The following is a 20,443-nucleotide window of genomic DNA, read 5'->3' as shown; positions in this document are numbered from 1 at the left end:
CATTCACAGGTTCCGTTGCACATAAAATGCTAGCTAAAATATGCTGATTTCTTATTGTGCGGTATAACAAATTAAATCACTTTCTGAAACCACGGCTTAGTGTATTGTGTAGAACTCTACAAAGACTTTGTTCAGTACTTTCCCATCAAAGGGAAAACTTTACTACAAATTTTAACTTATTTTACTGAAATTACAGTAAATAATTATTCATTAGAACTCAGGAATACTAACATTAGGGAGATTCATAATTCTCAATCCTTCTGACCTCCAAAAATAAAGATGAAAGCCTTCTGGAATTATTTTATTATAATATTTGTGATGTGTCCCACAGTTAAACAAATTATTTCAAAAAGGGAGAACAACCATTTCAATTAAGGTTTAGATTTGCAGATTTACCGAGAACTATGACTCCCTGGGAAATATTTAAGAAAAAGGGAGACATTTGGAAGACATTTATTCTCACTAAAACAGGAGTGTCAAACTCAAGGCCCGTGGGTCGCATCCAGCCCATGGGGTGTATAGATCTGGTCCGCGGGGCCGCCCTGGAAACAATGAAGGACCCATTCCGCTGTACCTCTGCCAGCAAAAACGGAGCTCAGGAGGTGAGCTCCACACGTGGCCCTCCCGGGTTCTGTTTTCACTGGCAGAGGGCTGCAGGAGGCTGTCGCAGCCAAAAACAGAGCCCAGGAGGACTGTGCACGGACTGCAGGACATCGAGCTGGTCACGGCCACTCGGCCCCCCGAGATCAAACACAACCCTCAGGGGGCCCTCAATGAAATCGAGTTTGATACACCTGTACTAGAACAAGAAGCAAAGCTAACCAGAAATGGTTTCTTTAGTATATTACCTAATCTGGTACCCCAACTTATTTCTTCAGGAGCAGAAAACAGTTTTGGTTTGGTTTACTTTTTATTTTGGGGTAAAATTACAATCCTGTTTTCTGAAAGACGTGACTAAGTGATCCCAGAATTGGACAGGTATAGCCAACTCTGTTATTTCTGTTATTCTGTTATTTATATGAATGAGGGGACAAATCCTTCTCTGGCCGCAGGTGCCTCTGCTCCAAACCCCACACAAGCATATTATAAAACAGCTTTTATTTCCTCTGCTGCAACACTGCCGCAGTACCTACAACATTACTGGTATCTAACATGTTTCCCCAAAAATAAAACCTGGTCATATTTTTTCTCTCCAAAAGAAGCATTAGGTCTTATTTTCAGGGATGTCTTCCAGTGTCTCATCTCGCTGCGGTGGCACCAATAGCCCCGGCCAGCAGGAGCCCATGTGGCTGCTGCCGGCCCACATTAATAGAAGAAATTGAGCAACAGTGAAAGAAGGCAGAAAGTTCCACCGCAAATATAGCTTGTGAATCCACAACAGGTTACATTTAAGAACCAACAAAAAGTGAAGATTTAGAAATAATCAGTTAAAATATATGTCTAAAAACCCCTCCCTGCGATACAAAAAGGTTGACCATGGATTATATGCTGGCAGGTTATTTTGGAAATTGCTCGAGGATACGAAGTTTGAAAAGATGAAGTTACCTAGACAGAGCAGGAATTGTCACAAAAGTCAAAGGAAGTGAAGCAGAAACATTAAAAAAGAAGATAGTCAGGAAGCATCAAGCTCAACAATTTAATACCTTAGAAAAAGACAATGCAGTGCTGATCTGGCAGCTGAGGGGCAGGAGACAAAAGAATACTTGAAAGCCTCACTATACAACAATGAAACAAAGGATCCCAATTGAAATATCTGGGACAACTTGTCTTGGGAGATGGTGAAAACTCTTTTCTTCTGAGTCTAGATTACGGGTGTCAAACTCGCAGCGTCATATTGACATCACGTGACGTATCGCAACGTTTTCCCCCTTCACTGGGGTGGGGGTAGCCTGCATGTGAGGCATCTAGCCTGCGGGCCTCCAGTTTGACACCCCTGGTCTAGATAGTCATTTCAGGGGTCTTGTATTACAGGTTCTGCACTGAGCAAGAAACTGGATTAAATGATCTCTGAAGTCTTTTTTTACCTATACAGGAACTTACACATTTCTAGAGTTTCCACTCAAAAGTACCGTAGTTTGAAGATGATCAAGAGACTATCCTTTTCTACTGAATTTGTAATGCCAACAAGGTTTGTTATGAAAGCCAAGACTGCTCACAGAGCTACCTCATTTCGAAGAAAGACGAGTTTTACATTGGCTTTAAATCTACCACACTTGAGCCAAAAATAAATGGCCGAGTTCTTGGAAACAGCTGATGCAGCAGGCTCACAGAAGTGTGGAGCTGGCAAACAGTCCTCATATAGAAGGCGTGATTGAATCATATAGGATATTTCATATTAGCAATCTAAGATCACTCAATAACTGAAGAAAACACCCCTTACTTACAGACACACCTTTTTTGTTAGGAAATGGGGTTGAGGGGTACCCCGGACCGTGAACCAGCTCATGAGTAAACACACTGAGACTGAAATAATTCTGACAGAGGCGTCTTGTGTAAAAATATAATTTACTTTAAAACATTTAAAAAGTACTATGTCTTTAAGAAAACACATTAAAAACAAAGTCTTATCTGGGTATGTGAGGCAAGGCTATCTCCCTAGATCCCTCTCCACAATACCGAAAACAGTTCACAAAAGAATAAAGCTAGCATGAAGGTAAGCAGCTTCGGCGTCGATACATCATCAAGGCCATCATAATGGGAGCAGCACGAGCTTCACAGCTGAAAGTCACCTGAAGTAAAAACAGTTCAAACAGCAAACATTGTTTGAAGCTTGTGGGAGGAAAAAGGTCCAGCAGCAGTCCCGATGATAGCTTGCATGTTTCAAAACAGCAAAAGGCAAGCATCCGTGGGAGTCTCTCCGTAGGGACGTCTGGAGTCCTTATCTGCATTCTTCTCCCATCTGCGGCGTTGCAACAAGCTTCCTGCAGGAGCTGTGCATTTAGGCCTAGAAGACTAGGCCCGAGTAGCAAGCAAAAGGTCCTTGCTTATATAGGGAGTCAACCTACAATTATCCAGGGCGGGGAAGGCTTGCAGGTAATTGGCAACAGTAGATGGCTTGATTAAAACCATACTGTTTGTGAGTAGGCAGATAGCCACAGCAATCCTGGAAACACTTGTGACAATCCCCTTCTCTGCGGCTATTTGACTGGTTAACAAACATACATTCTACATTGGGTACATATATACATCAATGGGAAGTACATTCACATAGCCATCGACATTTTACCCAGGAGATAGAGGTGTTGGTCACGGGGCAGCGGTTTGGTAAACACATCCGCTACCTGTTCCTTGGTTTCACAATACACAGTCTTAATGAAACCTGTTTTCACCAATTGCCTCACATGTTTGTTTTGTATATCAATATGGCGCGATCTCTGGCCTACAGCATCGGCTTCCGATATGTTAATGGCAGCCATGTTATCCTCATAGACTTTTATAGGTTGCATGGGCTGCCTCCATAAGCTTACCAGAAGATCGTCAAACCAAACTAGGTTATTGGAAGCTTTGGACAAACTCACATACTCAGCTTCCGCTGTGGAGGTTGCAATTAACTTCTGCTTCCCAGAGTACCAATACACGGGGCTACTATTTAGGTATACAATGTACCCCGAGGTACTTTTTCTAGATCTAACATCCCCTGCCCAATCGGCATCCGAAAAACAACTCAATCTCAATTCTCTAGTTGCTTCTGGTTCCAATAACAATGAATAGTTCACAGTACCCTTTAAATATCTCAGGAGTCGTTTGATTCCGCTCCAATGGTACTGTGTGGGATGTTCAGAATGTCTAGACAACACATTTACACTTAGACTGATGTCCGGTCTAGTCCAATTTGCAATGTACAACAACGACCCAATCACGGACTTGTAAAGGGTCTTATCCTCAAACTCCGTGCTCTCAGTGTACATATTCTTAAGGAAGTCTGTTGCCATAGGGGTATCGCATGGCTTCGCCTCTACCATGCTACACTTTTTAAGCAATTCCTGAATCTTATCTTCCTGAGAGAGCCGAAACCCCTTCTCGGTTTTTACGAATTGCACCCCTAAAAATTTGCTAATGTGACCTAATGGTTTTAAGGCGAAACTCTTACTTAGGTCCTCAGAGAACTTCTTATGCCTGTTCTCTGATCTGCAAATATATAGGATGTCATCAACGTACAACAGTACTGTTTCCCTAATGCCCTGATCTTCCTTGACAAAAACACACTCGTCAGCCGACGATGGTAAAAAGCCCATCTCTCTCAGGCTTTTTGTGAGACACTCGTACCATCGTTTACCAGATTGTTTTAAGCCATATAGGCTCTTGTTCAACAACCACACATCATCTTCCCGATGGCTTACTCCCTGAGGAATCCTCACGTACAGCTCTTTATCTAACTGGGCGTGCAGATACGCGGTCTGAATATCGAACTGATATACATGTTCGCCTCGCATGGTAGCGATGGTGAGAGCTGTTCTCACACTCTCAGGGCGCACCGTGGGCGAGAAGGTGTCCTCATAATCATCAGGGAATCTCTGCGAGAATCCCTGCGCTACTAGTCTCGCTTTATAGACAAAGCCCCCACCTTCAATGGGCTTTTGCTTGAAAAGCCACCTGGTGCCGATCACCCTCTTGTCTTTGGGCAATCTTGTTGGCGTGAATACGTCCAGCCTTTTCAGGCTGTCTAATTCCGTATCCATGGCGGCCAGCCACTTCTGTCGTTCATGGTCAGGTAAGGCCAACACATCCTCATATCTCTGAGGGGTGGCCAAAACCTGGTCGACTGAGGTAACAAAGTCGTCGTACCTCTTAGGCTTATTGCCCCTGGTAGCCCTAACTGGTCTGCGTTTAGGAGAGTCACTCACATCAGAGTCGTCTGATGAGTCATCTACCTCGTGACTATCACTATGCGTCTCAGAAGCTGGGTGCCTATTCTTCCTGGCTACCCCCATCTTACGCTTCAATACGCCTTTCAAGGGTGCCTGGGATGCACGCTTCCCAGAACCAGATGTATCCCTATCCTCAGGTAGGTTCTCCGATACATCCTCCGCTCGCCTATGACAACTACGGGAAGGGTTCTGAGTAAGAGTCTCATTGGCATGGATCTTACTCCAATTGGCCCCTTCGTGAAAAGTGGCAGACCTTGATATCATTAGTTTCCCGTTAGGGTAGGCAAACCTAAATGCCTTGGAGCCCTGCTCATAACCAACAAATCTCAGTTTAACAGAGATTGGGTCTCCCTTTCTCCTGAGCTCCTTCGGGACATGAACATCGGCCATCGCTCCAAAAACGTGGAGGTGTGCCAAGCTAGGCTTATGGCCGTATAGCACCTCGTATGGGGTCTTCTGCACCACACTAGACCACACACGGTTCAGGGTGTAATTCGCGTATCTAACTGCTTCTACCCAATACGCGAAGTTTAATCCGGAGTCCTCTAGGGCGCACCGCATCATGGTTTGTAACACGCCATTGCGTCGTTCTGCGACGCCATTTTGAAACGCAGAGTAAGGCGCGGTGCGTAAGTGGACTATCCCCTTACTTCTCAACCAGCTGGAGAACTGCCTGGAATTAAATTCAGTCCCCCTGTCAGTCAAGATTTTCTTAACTCTGACCTGGTGCTGGTTCTGGACTAAGTTACAAAATTCCTTAAACTTAGTCAACGTTTCACTCTTGGACATTAGGGGAAAAACGAATCCAAATCTGCTATGGTCGTCTACTATGGTAAGAAAGTACCGTCTCTTACCCACGGAAGGTGCGAATGGACCCACCAAATCCATGTGGATGAGCTGAAACGGGTGTTCAGAGTACCTCTGAGACTTCTTGGGCGCAGACTTCACCTTCAACTTTGCACTCCTACAAATTGAACAGTCTAGGAATGTGTTACAGTCATTGATCTTGGTTCCCCTTGAGTGTTCGGTTACCTTTTTCACTATAGGAAAACTCACATGACCTAGCCTGCGATGCATCAAGTGAGCACATTCATTGTGCAATGGCTCACCTATAGCAATTGCATTAGCATTTTCAGGTTCCCTACTATCTGATTCTAAATTAAAATTTAAAAACTTTTTATTAACTTTACATTTGTCTTTACAAGGCTTCCTCTGGTGAAAGTCTTGATCCTCATCACCTAGTTCTAACTGTGATTCATTGTTACTACCAAATGAGATAGTATAATTGCTATCACTGCAGGACTCAGCATTCGTATTGGGGGAATAATAAGGCAAGCCACCTATCTTCAAAACCTCCCCAATCACACATTTGTTGTTTTTGATCACAGCTGTTCCTCCTGAGAACAGAATCTCCATTCTAGGGTTCTCACATATCCTCATTAGGCTTAGCAAATTGTGATCTATCTCTGGTACGTACAATGCTCCATGAATCTTTCCTATCCCAGGAATATAAACATCTCCAATGCCAACAACATTCACCTTTTTACCATTTGCAACTTTGACCATGGATTGATGCCTTCTCATATTAACAAACAACCTTCGGTCACTGACAACATGGTTACTGGCTCCACTGTCCATTAACCACAGTTGGTCTCGCTGTTCCCTTGTAAGCTCTGACTCAGTAGTTTCCACTATACCTACAGAGCTATCATTAAACCTGGGTTTGTTCCCTTTGTTGCCTTCATTTGGCTTTTTACCCCTTCTGTGGTTAGGAACATCTATACTTGGCTTTCTACCAGGAGGCAATGACCTCCTTTTACATTTATTATCAGAAGGTACATTTGAGCATGCCCTAGCATTTACATTTTGTGGGCAATCCCTTCTATAATGTTCTTTTGAACCACAATTGAAGCATTCTCCGATAGCATATGCTCTATCTGAACTATCGGGCCTTCTTAAAGGTTTTTCCTTTTTGTGAAAAGCCGCCCTGCATTTTCGCAAGTTATCTTCTGCAATCAATCTGCCAGATAACACTTCTAAAGATAAGTTATTACAACTAACATTATCCAGTTGCGATATAAAATTATCCCAGCTAGGGTCAAGGGAATTGAGTATAACAATAATGAGGGTTTGTTCAGACACTGTTTCCCCCCTCAACATCAATTCCTGCCTTAACCTGTTTAACTCACACAAGTGTTCATTAATATCTACTCCCGCCTTCAACCTTGCGGAATAGAACTCCCTATAAACTCTGTTTGTAACATGGGAGCTTTTTGAACAAAATAGCTTATGCAGTTTCACCCAAACTTCTGTTACGGTCAGGTTACTAGGTATACTGGGATATAATGCAGGGTTAATGGACATCAATAAAATACAAAAGGCCTTATGATGTAAAAGATCAACTTCTAAGGACCATGGTCTAGGTGGGGGTTTTAACAACAACGGTAAAACATTTTCTTTCATCAAAATTACTTGAATACTTTTAACCCATTCCTTAAAATTTCCTCCACCCACACTTAAACTTTTAAAATTAGGAGGAAGGACCTGTACATTATTAAACATGGAAACTGACATTAATTGATGTTCAAAATGTGGTCCATCCTGGAACGGGCAATAAGGCATTGGAATGGAAGCACACAGCACAGTGTCTTCCATCAGGCATTCTGACAATCGTTCCTCCCCAATGGGAGGGATTAAAACTTCAGGTTGTGAGGATGCAAAACTCATCCTGGTTTGATCACAAAAGCTCGAGGGTCCTCTCTGGTGCACATCTCTAGGAATTTTTGGGCGTGCTCCCAAATTCCTATCTTCAGTTGAGGCAGCCTCCGGAACCGTCCTGGATGTCGATGTCATCACGGATGGATATATCCCACTCGTGGCGTGCGCTGAATTAGTCGCAGACATCAGGGGTGCTTTGGTGTGTGCAGCTACTATTTGTTGAGCCGATGGTGCCTGCAAACCATCGCCTAAAATGGTTGCCAAAGTTTCTATCACACTTGCAACCTTATGCTCAACATGAGAGTCTCTTATTTTAGCAGAAGTCACTGATGTCATCAAGGGAGCTAAAGTCTTTATAGCCTGATCTATGATGGCTTCAACAGCAGGTGGCGCAATGTCAACTTGGCCATGCTGGTTTAACAAAGAAGCAGAAACATTCGAATCAGGCAGTCTGTTATCCCCCATTCTCCACTTATGGTCTGAGGTGGGGGTTTTAGGAAAAGATTGAAAGTCTCTTACCGATCCGGTGTTTTGTAGGACTTCGATCTTCTTTCCTTTCACGGCTGAATTCTTTAATAATTCGCTAGAATCAGCAGTCGGGTTCTGACTTACTGTGGGCAAACCTAAAAACTGAAGGATTGCCTTCCTAAACTCATCATCCACCTCTGTATTTGTTTTCAAGACCTGAAGTGGCGTTCTTCCAGTCTCTACTTCTTTAGGTGATGATGGTTTACTCACTATCTTAGGCCCTTCACAAGTTGAGGCCTCTGCTCCAAAACTTACAGCTCCACTATTCTCTAAATCAATTAGAGTTTGGGGTTTTTCAGCCAAAACATTTTTGGCCTGAGCCCCAGACAGTCCAGTTTGTGACTTCATATTTTTTGCTGCTGCTGCTGCCCTAGTCAACATCTATTCAACTGCAGACATTCCAATCTAGCGCATTACCACATGAGCGTAAGTTCGTTAAACCATCCTCTGCTACCAAATGTTAGGAAATGGGGTTGAGGGGTACCCCGGACCGTGAACCAGCTCATGAGTAAACACACTGAGACTGAAATAATTCTGACAGAGGCGTCTTGTGTAAAAATATAATTTACTTTAAAACATTTAAAAAGTACTATGTCTTTAAGAAAACACATTAAAAACAAAGTCTTATCTGGGTATGTGAGGCAAGGCTATCTCCCTAGATCCCTCTCCACAATACCGAAAACAGTTCACAAAAGAATAAAGCTAGCATGAAGGTAAGCAGCTTCGGCGTCGATACATCATCAAGGCCATCATAATGGGAGCAGCACGAGCTTCACAGCTGAAAGTCACCTGAAGTAAAAACAGTTCAAACAGCAAACATTGTTTGAAGCTTGTGGGAGGAAAAAGGTCCAGCAGCAGTCCCGATGATAGCTTGCATGTTTCAAAACAGCAAAAGGCAAGCATCCGTGGGAGTCTCTCCGTAGGGACGTCTGGAGTCCTTATCTGCATTCTTCTCCCATCTGCGGCGTTGCAACAAGCTTCCTGCAGGAGCTGTGCATTTAGGCCTAGAAGACTAGGCCCGAGTAGCAAGCAAAAGGTCCTTGCTTATATAGGGAGTCAACCTACAATTATCCAGGGCGGGGAAGGCTTGCAGGTAATTGGCAACAGTAGATGGCTTGATTAAAACCATACTGTTTGTGAGTAGGCAGATAGCCACAGCAATCCTGGAAACACTTGTGACATTTTTTTTTCTTCAAATATAATGCAACACCTGTCTTGGCAAACTGTTGGAATTCTTTCAAAGCAGGTAACATTTTTACCTCAAGGGCATGTTATGAAAAAGAAATCAATATAAACATACAAAGAAAATCAGAATGGTACTGCTGTACCCATTCCCATGCTAGCCCAATCCATTTTCCTCACCATTCTTCCATCCGTTTCTCTAATTCTGGGAGCAGGAACTGCTGGTGGAAGCAGTAGATGGAACATATGTTGGAAAAAATGCCCATTACCACATCAGCTGGGAAAGAGTTTCGGCAGCGTGCTTCCTCCATCAGACGGGCACAGAAGACCTATGAAACAGGGCACACTTATTACCATCGTCTCTCTTGGCGACTTTCTGTATAAGCAATGATTGGCAGAGAACTACCCAAACCCTACCTCACACTTTATCTTCTAAATATCTATTATATAACCCTTCTTATCAGCGCATAAGATGGAATCTATGGAGACAGAAAGGTACATCCCACAGTTCTGGCAGTCTCTAACCATCCTGCTAATTTCCTCAACTGGCATGACTTGCAGAAATGTTGCTATGCTTGCCTCAAGTTTCCATTTAAAAACTGCACATGCTCTAGTAGTTTTGGCTACTAGACATCACTCTTATTACCTGGTCCAGTAGGTACAGGCGAGACACGTATGCCTTTTCTGTTTGGAGAAGCTCATTGGCAATTCGGAAGACTTTTTGTGAAACCGTCATCTGTTGAGAGAGAGAAAAAAGATCAACTGAAATTGAAAGCCACTTGGCTGTGGGGAATGAACCAAATTCTTATTTTTTATTTTTTTCGTATATCAGGATGTACTATGAAAACCAACCCCAGGATTTTGTCTGTTTCTCTGCAGCAGCTATTTCTCTGCCCCTTGCATTCAAGCAGAATTCCAATGATTACAAATGAACAATGGTTGTACAAAAATATGCTGTACTCATCCCTTTATTCAGTTCTCACTGTCACCAAAATGGATTATACACACTTTTATATTCTGTGAGTGAATATAAACCAATAGCAGGCAATCCCTTGGGGCCAGGGATGCTATGGGAATTGTGAGAGCAGGTTATAAGCACACTTCTAAAAATGGCTGCTGTGGGAGGACTTGCCTATTCCTAGAAAGGCTTCATATATCAGAAGACAAACTGGTGAGGTTGCACTGCACCATTCATTCTAACCACTATGCCCCACTCCCAGAATGTTCACTATTACCACAGTTTCCTTTATTTGGGGAAGGTGGACTTAAAAAAATGATGAAGCTGCAACAATCCATCACTTTTCCATTTCTGTTTCCTAAGAATACTTGTGGGATTTACATGAACAGGCTCAGGCTCAACCCTTCCAAGACTGAGTGGCTGTGGCTCCCGGCATCCCGATATAGTCAGTTGACTCCATCACTGACTATTGGGGGAGAGTCTTTGGCCCCCACAGAAGGGGAACGCAATCTGGGAGTCCTCCTGGATAGGCAGCTGTCCTTGGAGGAACATCTGACAGCTGTAACCAGGGGGACCTTTTGTCAGGTTCGCCTGATTCGCCAGTTGCGGCCCTTTCTTGATTGGGATTCCCTGTGCACAGTCACTCATGCCCTCGTCACCTCTCGCCCTGACTACTGCAACGCTTTCTACATGGGGCTCCCCTTGAAGAGCACCCGGAGGCTCCAACTGGTCCAGAATGCAGCAGCGCGGGTAGTGATGGGAGCAGCATGGCGCTCCCATGTAACACCGCTCCTGCGCGAGCTGCACTGGCTCCCAGTGGTCTTCCGGGTGCGCTTCAAGGTGCTGGTTATCACCTTTAAAGCGCTCCATGGCATCGGGCCTAGCTATCTTCGAGACCGCCTGCTGCTACCAACGACCTCCCATCGTCCCGTGCGCTCCCACAGAGAGGGCCTCCTCAGGGTGCCATCAGCCAATCAATGCAGGCTGGTGACCCCCAGGGGGAGGGCCTTCTCTGTGGGGGCACCTACCCTCTGGAATCAGTTGCCCCCAGAGATAAGGAGAATCCAAGACCTTAGCGCCTTCCGCTGTGCCCTTAAAACCCACTTTTTCCAGCAAGCCGGGCTGGCTTAAGAAGAAATTTTAAATGTTTTAATTGGTTTGTATTTTTAATTTTGGGCCAAATTTATATATATTTTAATTGTTTTTAATATTTGTATTTTATGTTTTTTAATTCTGGCTGTACACCGCCCTGAGTCCTCAGGGAGAAGGGCGGTATATAAATTTAAAATAAAAAAAATAAAAAAAATAAATGAGGCCTGAAGCATTGTTGCACATAAAGATGTTAGAGGAATTTTCAGCATGCCATTTAATTTGTTTTTGATTAAGAGAATATTTTTGAAAGAATTAAAGATGGGATAGGAAACATGATGAGGAACAGATGACCTTTTGTGGACCTGATGTGAGGGAAGGTAATGAGCCAGATTCCCAGGAGGGAGGGGGGATATTCCAGAGGAATAAGAGACAATTCCGTTCAGATAGTTTGTGTGATACGAAGAGGGGGAAGAAATCCCCTCCCTAATAGTTCCCAGAGTATATGTTTCAAAGAGGTAGTAGTTTGCTTCAGTTTGGCAAGATTGTGTATATAGTTGTAAAACATAGAAAACAAAAATCTGCTTGGAAGAATCGTTAGGTGTCTTTCCTAGTTTTTGGAGCCTGACATCTACTGGTGCCTTTAGGTACATTTTGGGCCATCTGAGTCTGCCCTTAAAAACTCAGCCTACATAATCAAGAAGTGACATAAACCAAAACATTCACTAGTCATGCCTACAACACGGAACAGAGGTTTGCTATTTCTTTAACATGTGTCTTTCCATCTCCATTATATTATTTTTTTACTAACGCCTAATACCAAAGCATAATCAAAAATAAAGAATATCATATTAAGCTTGACAGAAAAATACAGGCTCGGGGAGAAGCAATGGAGAAAAGGCTATCATAGTAAACCTGGGATAGGAATCCCAGCCCTTTACCTCATCAGAATCCTGCTTCTCGGTCTGTGGAGGGGGAAGGTCAGAGAGCAGCTCAGCCTCATCCCCACTGCCATCATCCATGTCACTGTCCCCCTCAGAATCACGAGTTGAGCTGCGCTTGATGATGGTTGGAGGTGCCAGAGGTCCAGCACCCTCCCCTGTACCTTCCTCAGGCCCAAAGCAAATCTCCTCACTGTTAGACGGTGAACTGATGCTGTCGATGCCGCTGTCCCGGTTTGCCAGTTTCCCACCATCATGAGGCGGCAAGCAGACAGCATTTCCGACAGCCGCTTGCCCTCCTTCCAAGGCCAGGAGGTCCAGGAGCTTGTGAGACAGTTCTGCCGATTCCAATGAAGCTGGACGATCTAGCGAGGGTTCCATAGAATTTATCTCTAGGGCTTGGAGGTCTGGGCTGGGACACGGCGATGGAGTGTGTTCAGATGTCAGGATTATAGGTTCCCTAAAAGGAACACAGCAACCCAATTAGGAAAACCAAGGTTAGTGAGGAGGAAATGAAGAACAGATGCTGGATTAAGTAGGCAAGATTTGCTAGGGTTCCACCTCTCCTAGAAAAGTAAGTAGAATCTTCTAGTAAGTTCATGCCCAACGCTACAGGTAGTCCTTGAGTTATGACCATAGTTGAACTCAAAATTTAAGTGAGTTTTGCCCCATTTTACAAACTTTCTTGCCACAGTTGTTAAGTGAATCACTGCAGTTGTTAAGTTACACGGTTGTTAAGTGAATTTGGCTTGCCCCACTGACTTTGCTCGTCAGAAGGGGATCACGTGACCCCAGGACACTACAACCGTCATAAATATGAATCATTTGCCAAGCGGCTGAGTTTTGATCATCTGACCATGGGGATGCTGCAACGGTCGTAAGTGTGAAAAAGGGTCATAAGTCACTTTATTCAGTGCCCTTACAACTTTGAATTGTCACTAAATGAATAGTTGTAAGTCAAGGACTACCTGTAGTAATAGCATTGGTCTAAAAATAGAATACTTATTTGCACACATGATTAGGCCAACTATTCATCTACCTTTTAAAAAAATCTTCTGACACAGACAACAGCCAAAAACCTAACATGTATGGCACCATAACAATCCAACCTAAATAAGATTATCATCCTCCAGATCTTTCTTACATAAACTCAGGACACCGCAAATGTGTTAGAATGCAGTGTGTGTTACCTTCAAGCTGCTATTGCAACCACCCATACACCCCAAATTATCTCAGCACGAATCTGGTTCTTTGCATGATGCCAAGGACAGCGGAATCTGCTCACACAATCCACCATCATAAAATAGTTGGTAGATGGATAAAAAAAATAAATAAATAGAAAGCCACATGAGAGAAGTATTTGAATATAGGGATGTCAAATCTATTCAAGACTGGGAAGAGCACAGAAGTTTAAAATATTTTTCTGAATTGTATCACGTGTAAAACCTCCAAGGCTGCATGGAAGCGCAAGTGCCTTCAACATGGGTATTATATCTAACCAATCATGAGTAAAATTAATCCTTATTGTTTTCTCTGTCATTTAACAAAGGCCTTTGTGCTAGTTATCATTTCAATATATCCCAAGTCAATAGAAATCTCCCATTAATTAATGATGCCAAGCAGTACTATTTTACATCTTCAAGAGTACAAATCATGCTTCCTCTACAACTAGGTGTGTGCGTGTGTGTGCGTGTGTGTGCGTGTGTACCCTCCAACTCAGCTACAGGAAGAGAAACAGGGTCTCACGTGCTAGTCAAGCTCGTACCTTTCAAACTTCTCAATGAGGCAGGAGACGGCAGACGAGGAGCCCACTCCATCTTTTGGCAGAGGGCTGCGGCCCAGGCGGGGGTCGGCTGGGAGGGGTCGTGATGGAGGTGGGGGGATCGATTCAGGAAACCGTGGGGGCTGGCTATTCTGCAGATAAGCTGGCTTGGGAGGAACTGGAAAAGGAAGTGAGATTGTTCTTTTAAAACAGACTCAATACATTTTACTAACAGAAGCAACCAATAGAAGGACTACTTCCGTAAGTTGGCATTTTTATCATCTGATCCACGCTGCCCATCTCACCCCAGCACTGAAATTTCTAACTCCCCTGTTCCAGAGCAAAGAGCCTGGACTCTGGACTCCATTATATTGAAAAGGACCAGCATGTACCCCAAGTTAGACTTTAGCCTAAGCAGCTTTTTATGTCAATGCTGGTTGGAAAAGCATTGTATTAATTTGACAACTGCTCAATCCTCTAGAAGGATATGCCAATTGTTTTCAAGCCAAGGGCTCCAATTGGGATGCTAGGGATTGCATTCCAAAAAGAAAGTCCAGGAGGAAGAAATGGGATGGAATCAGAGTAAACATTCAATTTGATCTAAATTAATTTATGTATAATTTTAATTAAAATAAATTTGTTCAATGCAGCTATGAAAATTTGTCCTATTCTATCTTGTAATTAATTTTCCCTTTGGTCATGTTAAAGTTACTCTTTAGCCGAAACCCTTAGGACATCCTGCAGGCCTAGGCAAAGCCTAGATTGTACTCTGGGCTCTAGAGTCTGTGACTAGAAAGGCATCAACATCCAGCTTTCTTCTCCAGCAGCATTGACGGCAAATTCCATAAGACACATCTTAATCTTGGGCTTGAGGAGGAAGTAGGGAAACCATCTCAACCCCAATATGTTTTGGATGCATTTGATCTCAGCTCCCATAATTCAAAGGTAGCATGCCAAAGGCAACAGACTTCTGGGAACCAGTTGGGGAAGCCCCGTTTATACCTTGTGGTTTTGGTCCTGGGGGACGTTTGAGTGGTCGGAGTTTGGCAATTTCCTCTTCGTTGTGGTCAGGTCCTGGATCCGAGATGAGTCGTTGGGGGGCTTCTGGTGAGCGATGTTCAGGACTGGGTTCTGAAGAGAGGCTTTTGACCAGGAGTCGGTGGGGCTGAACGGGACCTGGAAAGGAAACAGAATTGAGAGACAGTTTATCCAAACCAATTCTCGTGCAGTCTGTTCTTATACATTCGAAGAGGAAAAGCCTGGAATAAAGTCAAAATAACTGGGGAGGGGGAGTATAGAAGTAAAATTCTCTAGATGGTTAACTTTCTAAATTGAAAAGCACAATAATGACTTTATAGCATTAGTTTGCACAACTGAAATATCAGTTGATCATAAAGACTGATATGATGGGTCTCTTGAGATTTCCCAGCTCAACTATATCATGGAATTAGCCAGCAATTACCATACTTCTCACAGAAACACTGCAAATAATTTAGAGCCAAATATAAATCACAAGGCACCAGAATCAAACAAGGGAAAAAAAAACCAAAAGTACAACTTAAAAAAAAAAACTGTTTAAAAGCAAATTGCATCAAGTAGGATCCTTAAAAGGCAAAACAATTTAATAAACCCTATTCAGAACTACATCAATGTAAAGTTAAAAAAGATACCTTATTTTGACCAGAAAGTCTTTGCTCTCCAGAAAAATTCCAAGACAGTTGAGGACTGGGAAAACTCCCAAGGGAAATGGTTCACAAACCATACCATTTCCTAAACACAAAGCACAAGTACCTTTCAAATCCCTGCTAAATACATTGAATTACAGCACCCCATTCATCAAGGGTGTGCCAGCTTTGGAGGGGCTTTAATAGTATTTCATCCCAGGATTCTCAGAGCACTACTTCCCCTTTTGTTAAATATCAACAATCTGAGTTAAACTAGAGGGTAACAAGTAACCAGTGCAGGCAATGTCCCATCGCACTAACCCTCTGGCCATGAGTCACACAAAACATTTCTCACTCCACCCAGTTCAGAAGCTGATTGGGGTGGCGAAAAAAACACAGAAGTAGGCAGACTATCGCCCAGGATGAAGCTACTGGGTGACAATTGGGTTGAACTGCATGTTACAATCTCCAGCTCGCAAGATGTTTATTTCTTCTTAGCTACACTTCACTGCTCATTCTTAGGAGTCTTGATTATATTTGCACTTTTTAATGAGTAGGAGTATGTGGAGAGATTTGGGCACTGTGGGTGACAAGAAGGAAGAAGAAATTTAACTTTCTAGCTAATTTCACACCATATGCTAAGCTGTTACTCACTCACTACGGTTTGAGCATATTGCAAATGACCCCAACTGCTTTACAATCTGCAACGTCTACATTCACATAAAATATTAATCCCAAAGAAAACAGATTGATGGGATGCATGAACTCTGCCCATCCCTCTTCCACAGAAAAAGATGTTCTGAAACTATTATGTCCCCTGTGAAGTAAAAATGAATTAAGGCCAATGGGAGTGCCTCACACAATTCAAAGAAAAGCTTCTACGAGACATTTTTTCTTGGGCCTAACAGAGAAAAGATCTAATTTCTCTATCATGTTAACTCATGATTTAATATTGAATAACTGATAACAGCTTGATATGATCAACATATTAAACAAAAGCAAATCATGTTATGAATTAACCTGTGTCTGTGAATGCAGCCAAAGGGTTAGATCTTCCTACTCTCTATAAATATAACGCCTAAAATTTTCCCTACGTATCAGATAAAAAGCTGCAGTCTGCTTTAAGTTAACTTCAGCTCCTGCTGATTTCACAGACATATCCATATTGCTTTCTTGGGAAAAGTAGGAAAGCTATTTGCTACTACCTTCCCCTAGGATTTTTAATATTTTATTTTGCTTCCCAGTCTAAACTATCACCATGATACTTCCGGTCTGCTTTGAACCTACTTAGCTTCTCAAATTTTCATTAGTATCACAACAAACTTTCAAGTTTAAATCACTTTAAACTTAAGTTTAAATCACAGCTCCACAGTGCTATACAGCACTCTGTAATCCTAACACACAACAGTTGATTTTTTAAACACTAAAACAACCAAATAACTTCAATATATTTTAGATTACATATTTTTCAACAAGAAATAGTATTTCAGAAATGACTTTATTATTATGACATTTTTTTAATGCCTTTGAGGCTTTGTCAACTCATGCCTGGACTGGTCTCTGGCAAGATTTTGAAAGTGGTTTGCCATTATCTCTTTCCTAGGACTGAGAGAAAGTGGCTGGCCCAAGGTCGCTACTAGTTTCTGGCTTGGTGCTTTAACCATGGTATCAACTTGGTTCTCTTTATATACCATAGAAAAAAACCTGAGTAAATGCTTATGTTGCTGGAAATGCAATGAAACTAATGCTTTATTTAAATACATGTTTCTATGATATCCAACAATGGTTCCATTTAGGGTAGAAATTATTACATGCATTAAGTCAACTTTTAAGATTTAGTATTTTCAGATATTCATATTTTTGGGAAGTTTATTCCTATCGCATGGAAGTTGACATCTGGACAAAGAAAGTGGATTTTCTGTAGTTTACTTACAGCTAAATGATTTCATGTTCAGCATTGGAAAGACAAACATGTGGCTCCAATTAATCAGTGGTCTGCAAAATTGACATCACCAGCAATTTATGTATCAATAACTTATCAATGTAGATTATCCACTAACCATTAGAATTATGGTTTCCATTCACTGAAATGTGTAATTAACAACTTTATATATGCATGTAAGTATATGCTTCGGATGGTGATTTTTTTTACTTTTCTTTTATCATTTTGTCTTTTTTTCCTTTGTTTTCTGTAGTCAGTTAATAAAAGAATGAAGGGGGAGGGGGACTCAAAGCTGAAAATGAAGACTGCCTGTTTTCATTGTTTTATCATGTTTTGTAAGAAAGCAAACAGTATATACTTTCCTAAGATAAACATAGGAAAATATGAAGCACCGTGGAATGAATTTCCAGGAAGAAAAAAAAAAAACCCTCTGCCCTCAACCTGGCAGGAAAAAGAAAAGAGTGGGCGGGTATATATAGACTATCTGAAGATGTCTGGGCCAAGTAAGTGTTATGGGACCTGTAAAACTATCTCTCTGTGCTACAAGGATTTCTGAATCCCAGGTAATTAACAAAAAATAATGGCAAACAATTTCTCACCTTTGCACTGCAGTTAAGAATCGTTAAGGTAATTCAGAGCAGATTTTGGGGTGGAAGGACCATGGTTTACATTCATCTTCGATATACAAAACAAAGTACTTTCCTCATTTTTAAAGGTGTTTTGCACTGGGGCTTGGTTGGTTGGTGGGTCTTGACGTTCTAGTCAAAAAGAACTGTTGAACTCACAGGCATGGAATTTGGCTAAAGGGAAAGATTCCCCTCACGCATATATGCTAGTCGTTCCCAACTCGAGGACGGTGCTCATCTCCATTTCAAAGCCGAAGAGCCAGCGCTGTCCAAAGATGTCTCCGTGGTCACGTGGCCGGCATGACTAAACGCCAAAGGCGCATGGAACGCTGTTACCTTCCCACCAAAGATGGTCCCTATTTTTTCTACTTGCATTTTTTTACGTGCTTTCGAACTGCTAGGTTGGCAGAAGCTGGGACAAGTAACGGGAATTCACCCCGTTACGCGGCACTAGGGATTCGAACCGCTGAACTGCCCTTTCGATCGACAAGCTCAGCATCTCAGTCACTGAGCCACCGCATCCCGCTATGGAATTTAGCTACTTTAACATAAAAAGGTCCACATGAATTCCTGTCCAGTGATTCTTAGAAGCAACAAAACAATTACCTTCTAGAGATGTGCATGGCTTTGGATCGAAAGCTGAAAAGCTGTTTCAAAACAGACCTGCTGCCCCAGTCAGTACCTCTTTAACTCAAAATGCCTATTTTCCTGTAAGCTTGAAAAAGGCTCTTTAACTGTACACTCTAGAAGTGTAGAGTTTGCACACCTCTGCCGGCTCTGCAGAACCTCTTTGGCTTGCTGCATATCCTTATTGTCTAGGTGTCAGAAAGACTGGGTAGGCTTTCTGTCTCCAGGCTAAGGTGCAACTCAAAAGTAAAAAAATTAAAATGGCATTCAACTCCTACGCACACTGGTGAACAAGTTTACATGACAGCACACATTGCTCAGCTTTTGTCCATTTAAACAAAACACAGTGCTCAATATAGATGCACATGCTAGTGTATTAAGATGTAGTTTTATTTTCCACACCTGCTATTAATTTAGTGAGTGAAACAGTGATATCTAAGGGCTCCCATTCACTAAGCAACATGGGGGGGGGGTAAGGGCTTGCAAAAGGATTTGTGGGGAAGACAGACTCCCTATAAACTAGCTGTGGGTTCTCACGCCATCTCAGCCCATAAGAACAGCCTGGTCCCTCTAAAAGTCAGCAAGATTAGGGCTATATCAATCTCAAAAGTGATGCTGTTCCAAAAGGACAGGTATGGCGACAGAAAAGGGATCTGGAACATACCAAATTTTCTCCCCTTAAGGACAAATAGAAACAACTATAGAGAGAGAGAGATGATCCTCTAAGAGCCGTGGTGGCACAGTGGTTAGAATGCAGTACTGCAGGCTACTTCTGCTGCCTGCTGGCTGCCTGCAATTTGGCAATTCAAATCTCACCAGGCTCAAGGTTGACTCAGCCTTCCATCCTTCCGAGGTGGGTAAAATGAGGACCCAGATTATTGAGGGCCATATGCTGACTCTGTAAACCGCTTAGGGAGCGCTGTAAAGCACTGTGAAGCGGTAGATAAGTCTAACTGCTATTGCTATTGCTATCCTGAAAATAACCAGATCTGCACCAAGTAAAACCTTGGAGGGTTTTGAATATGGTATAGATGACCAGCAGCACCTTGATTTGTACTGGTAGCCAATGCAACTCACTCTATAGAAGTGTCACATGGGCATATCAAAGTGCACTAACCACCTGGTTTTTGTGCCCGCTGCAAGAACCCCCTCCACCCCTCACTAAATGAATGGTATTTCCCACTACTCTGAGGTGGGAAACTTACGAAAACCCATGAAAAACCTTTTTTTAAAAAAGTATTTCCCCAAAGAAAAACAGAGAAAAGAAAGAACAATCCTAACTGTGCACATACAGTACATAATATATCCTACTTACCTTTGTTAACCTTCTACTGTACAATTCTTCCACCCATCATCAAAATTAAGTATGATCTCTGGCTACTGAAAGGTTGCTTGTTTCATAATATGAAACGATAATTGGATTAAGAGCACACTATTAATCCATATACAATGTGCACAACCCCAAATAGTGAGCTTGGCACAACGTGATAATCCAAAAAGAAACCAATCCTATAGTTTAATTCAATTTGTGAGCCTAC

At 42.5% G+C, this 20,443-nt stretch overlaps 1 protein-coding gene across 2 annotated transcripts in view; it reads right to left on the bottom strand.

The window, feature by feature from the left end:
* Window positions 1-20,443, bottom strand: part of FGD1 (FYVE, RhoGEF and PH domain containing 1) — a 64,916-nt gene that overhangs the window by 17,421 nt on the left and 27,052 nt on the right. For both annotated transcript variants that reach the window (XM_034434108.3, XM_087888683.1), the window contains exons 2-6: window positions 15,049-15,222; window positions 14,050-14,224; window positions 12,285-12,744; window positions 9,943-10,032; window positions 9,477-9,625 (exon numbers count right to left, since the gene is read on the bottom strand). In XM_034434108.3, coding sequence (XP_034289999.2) covers window positions 9,477-9,625; window positions 9,943-10,032; window positions 12,285-12,744; window positions 14,050-14,224; window positions 15,049-15,222 — 1,048 coding nt within the window. The remainder of the gene's footprint in view (window positions 1-9,476; window positions 9,626-9,942; window positions 10,033-12,284; window positions 12,745-14,049; window positions 14,225-15,048; window positions 15,223-20,443) is intronic.

The sequence above is a fragment of the Pantherophis guttatus genome, chromosome 2 (genome assembly GCF_059756535.1).
Source record: "Pantherophis guttatus breed Tessera chromosome 2, ASM5975653v1, whole genome shotgun sequence".
NCBI lineage: Eukaryota > Metazoa > Chordata > Lepidosauria > Squamata > Colubridae > Pantherophis > Pantherophis guttatus.
The sequence above is the reverse complement of the archived record's forward strand: the minus strand, read 5'-3'. Positions and strand labels throughout refer to the sequence as shown.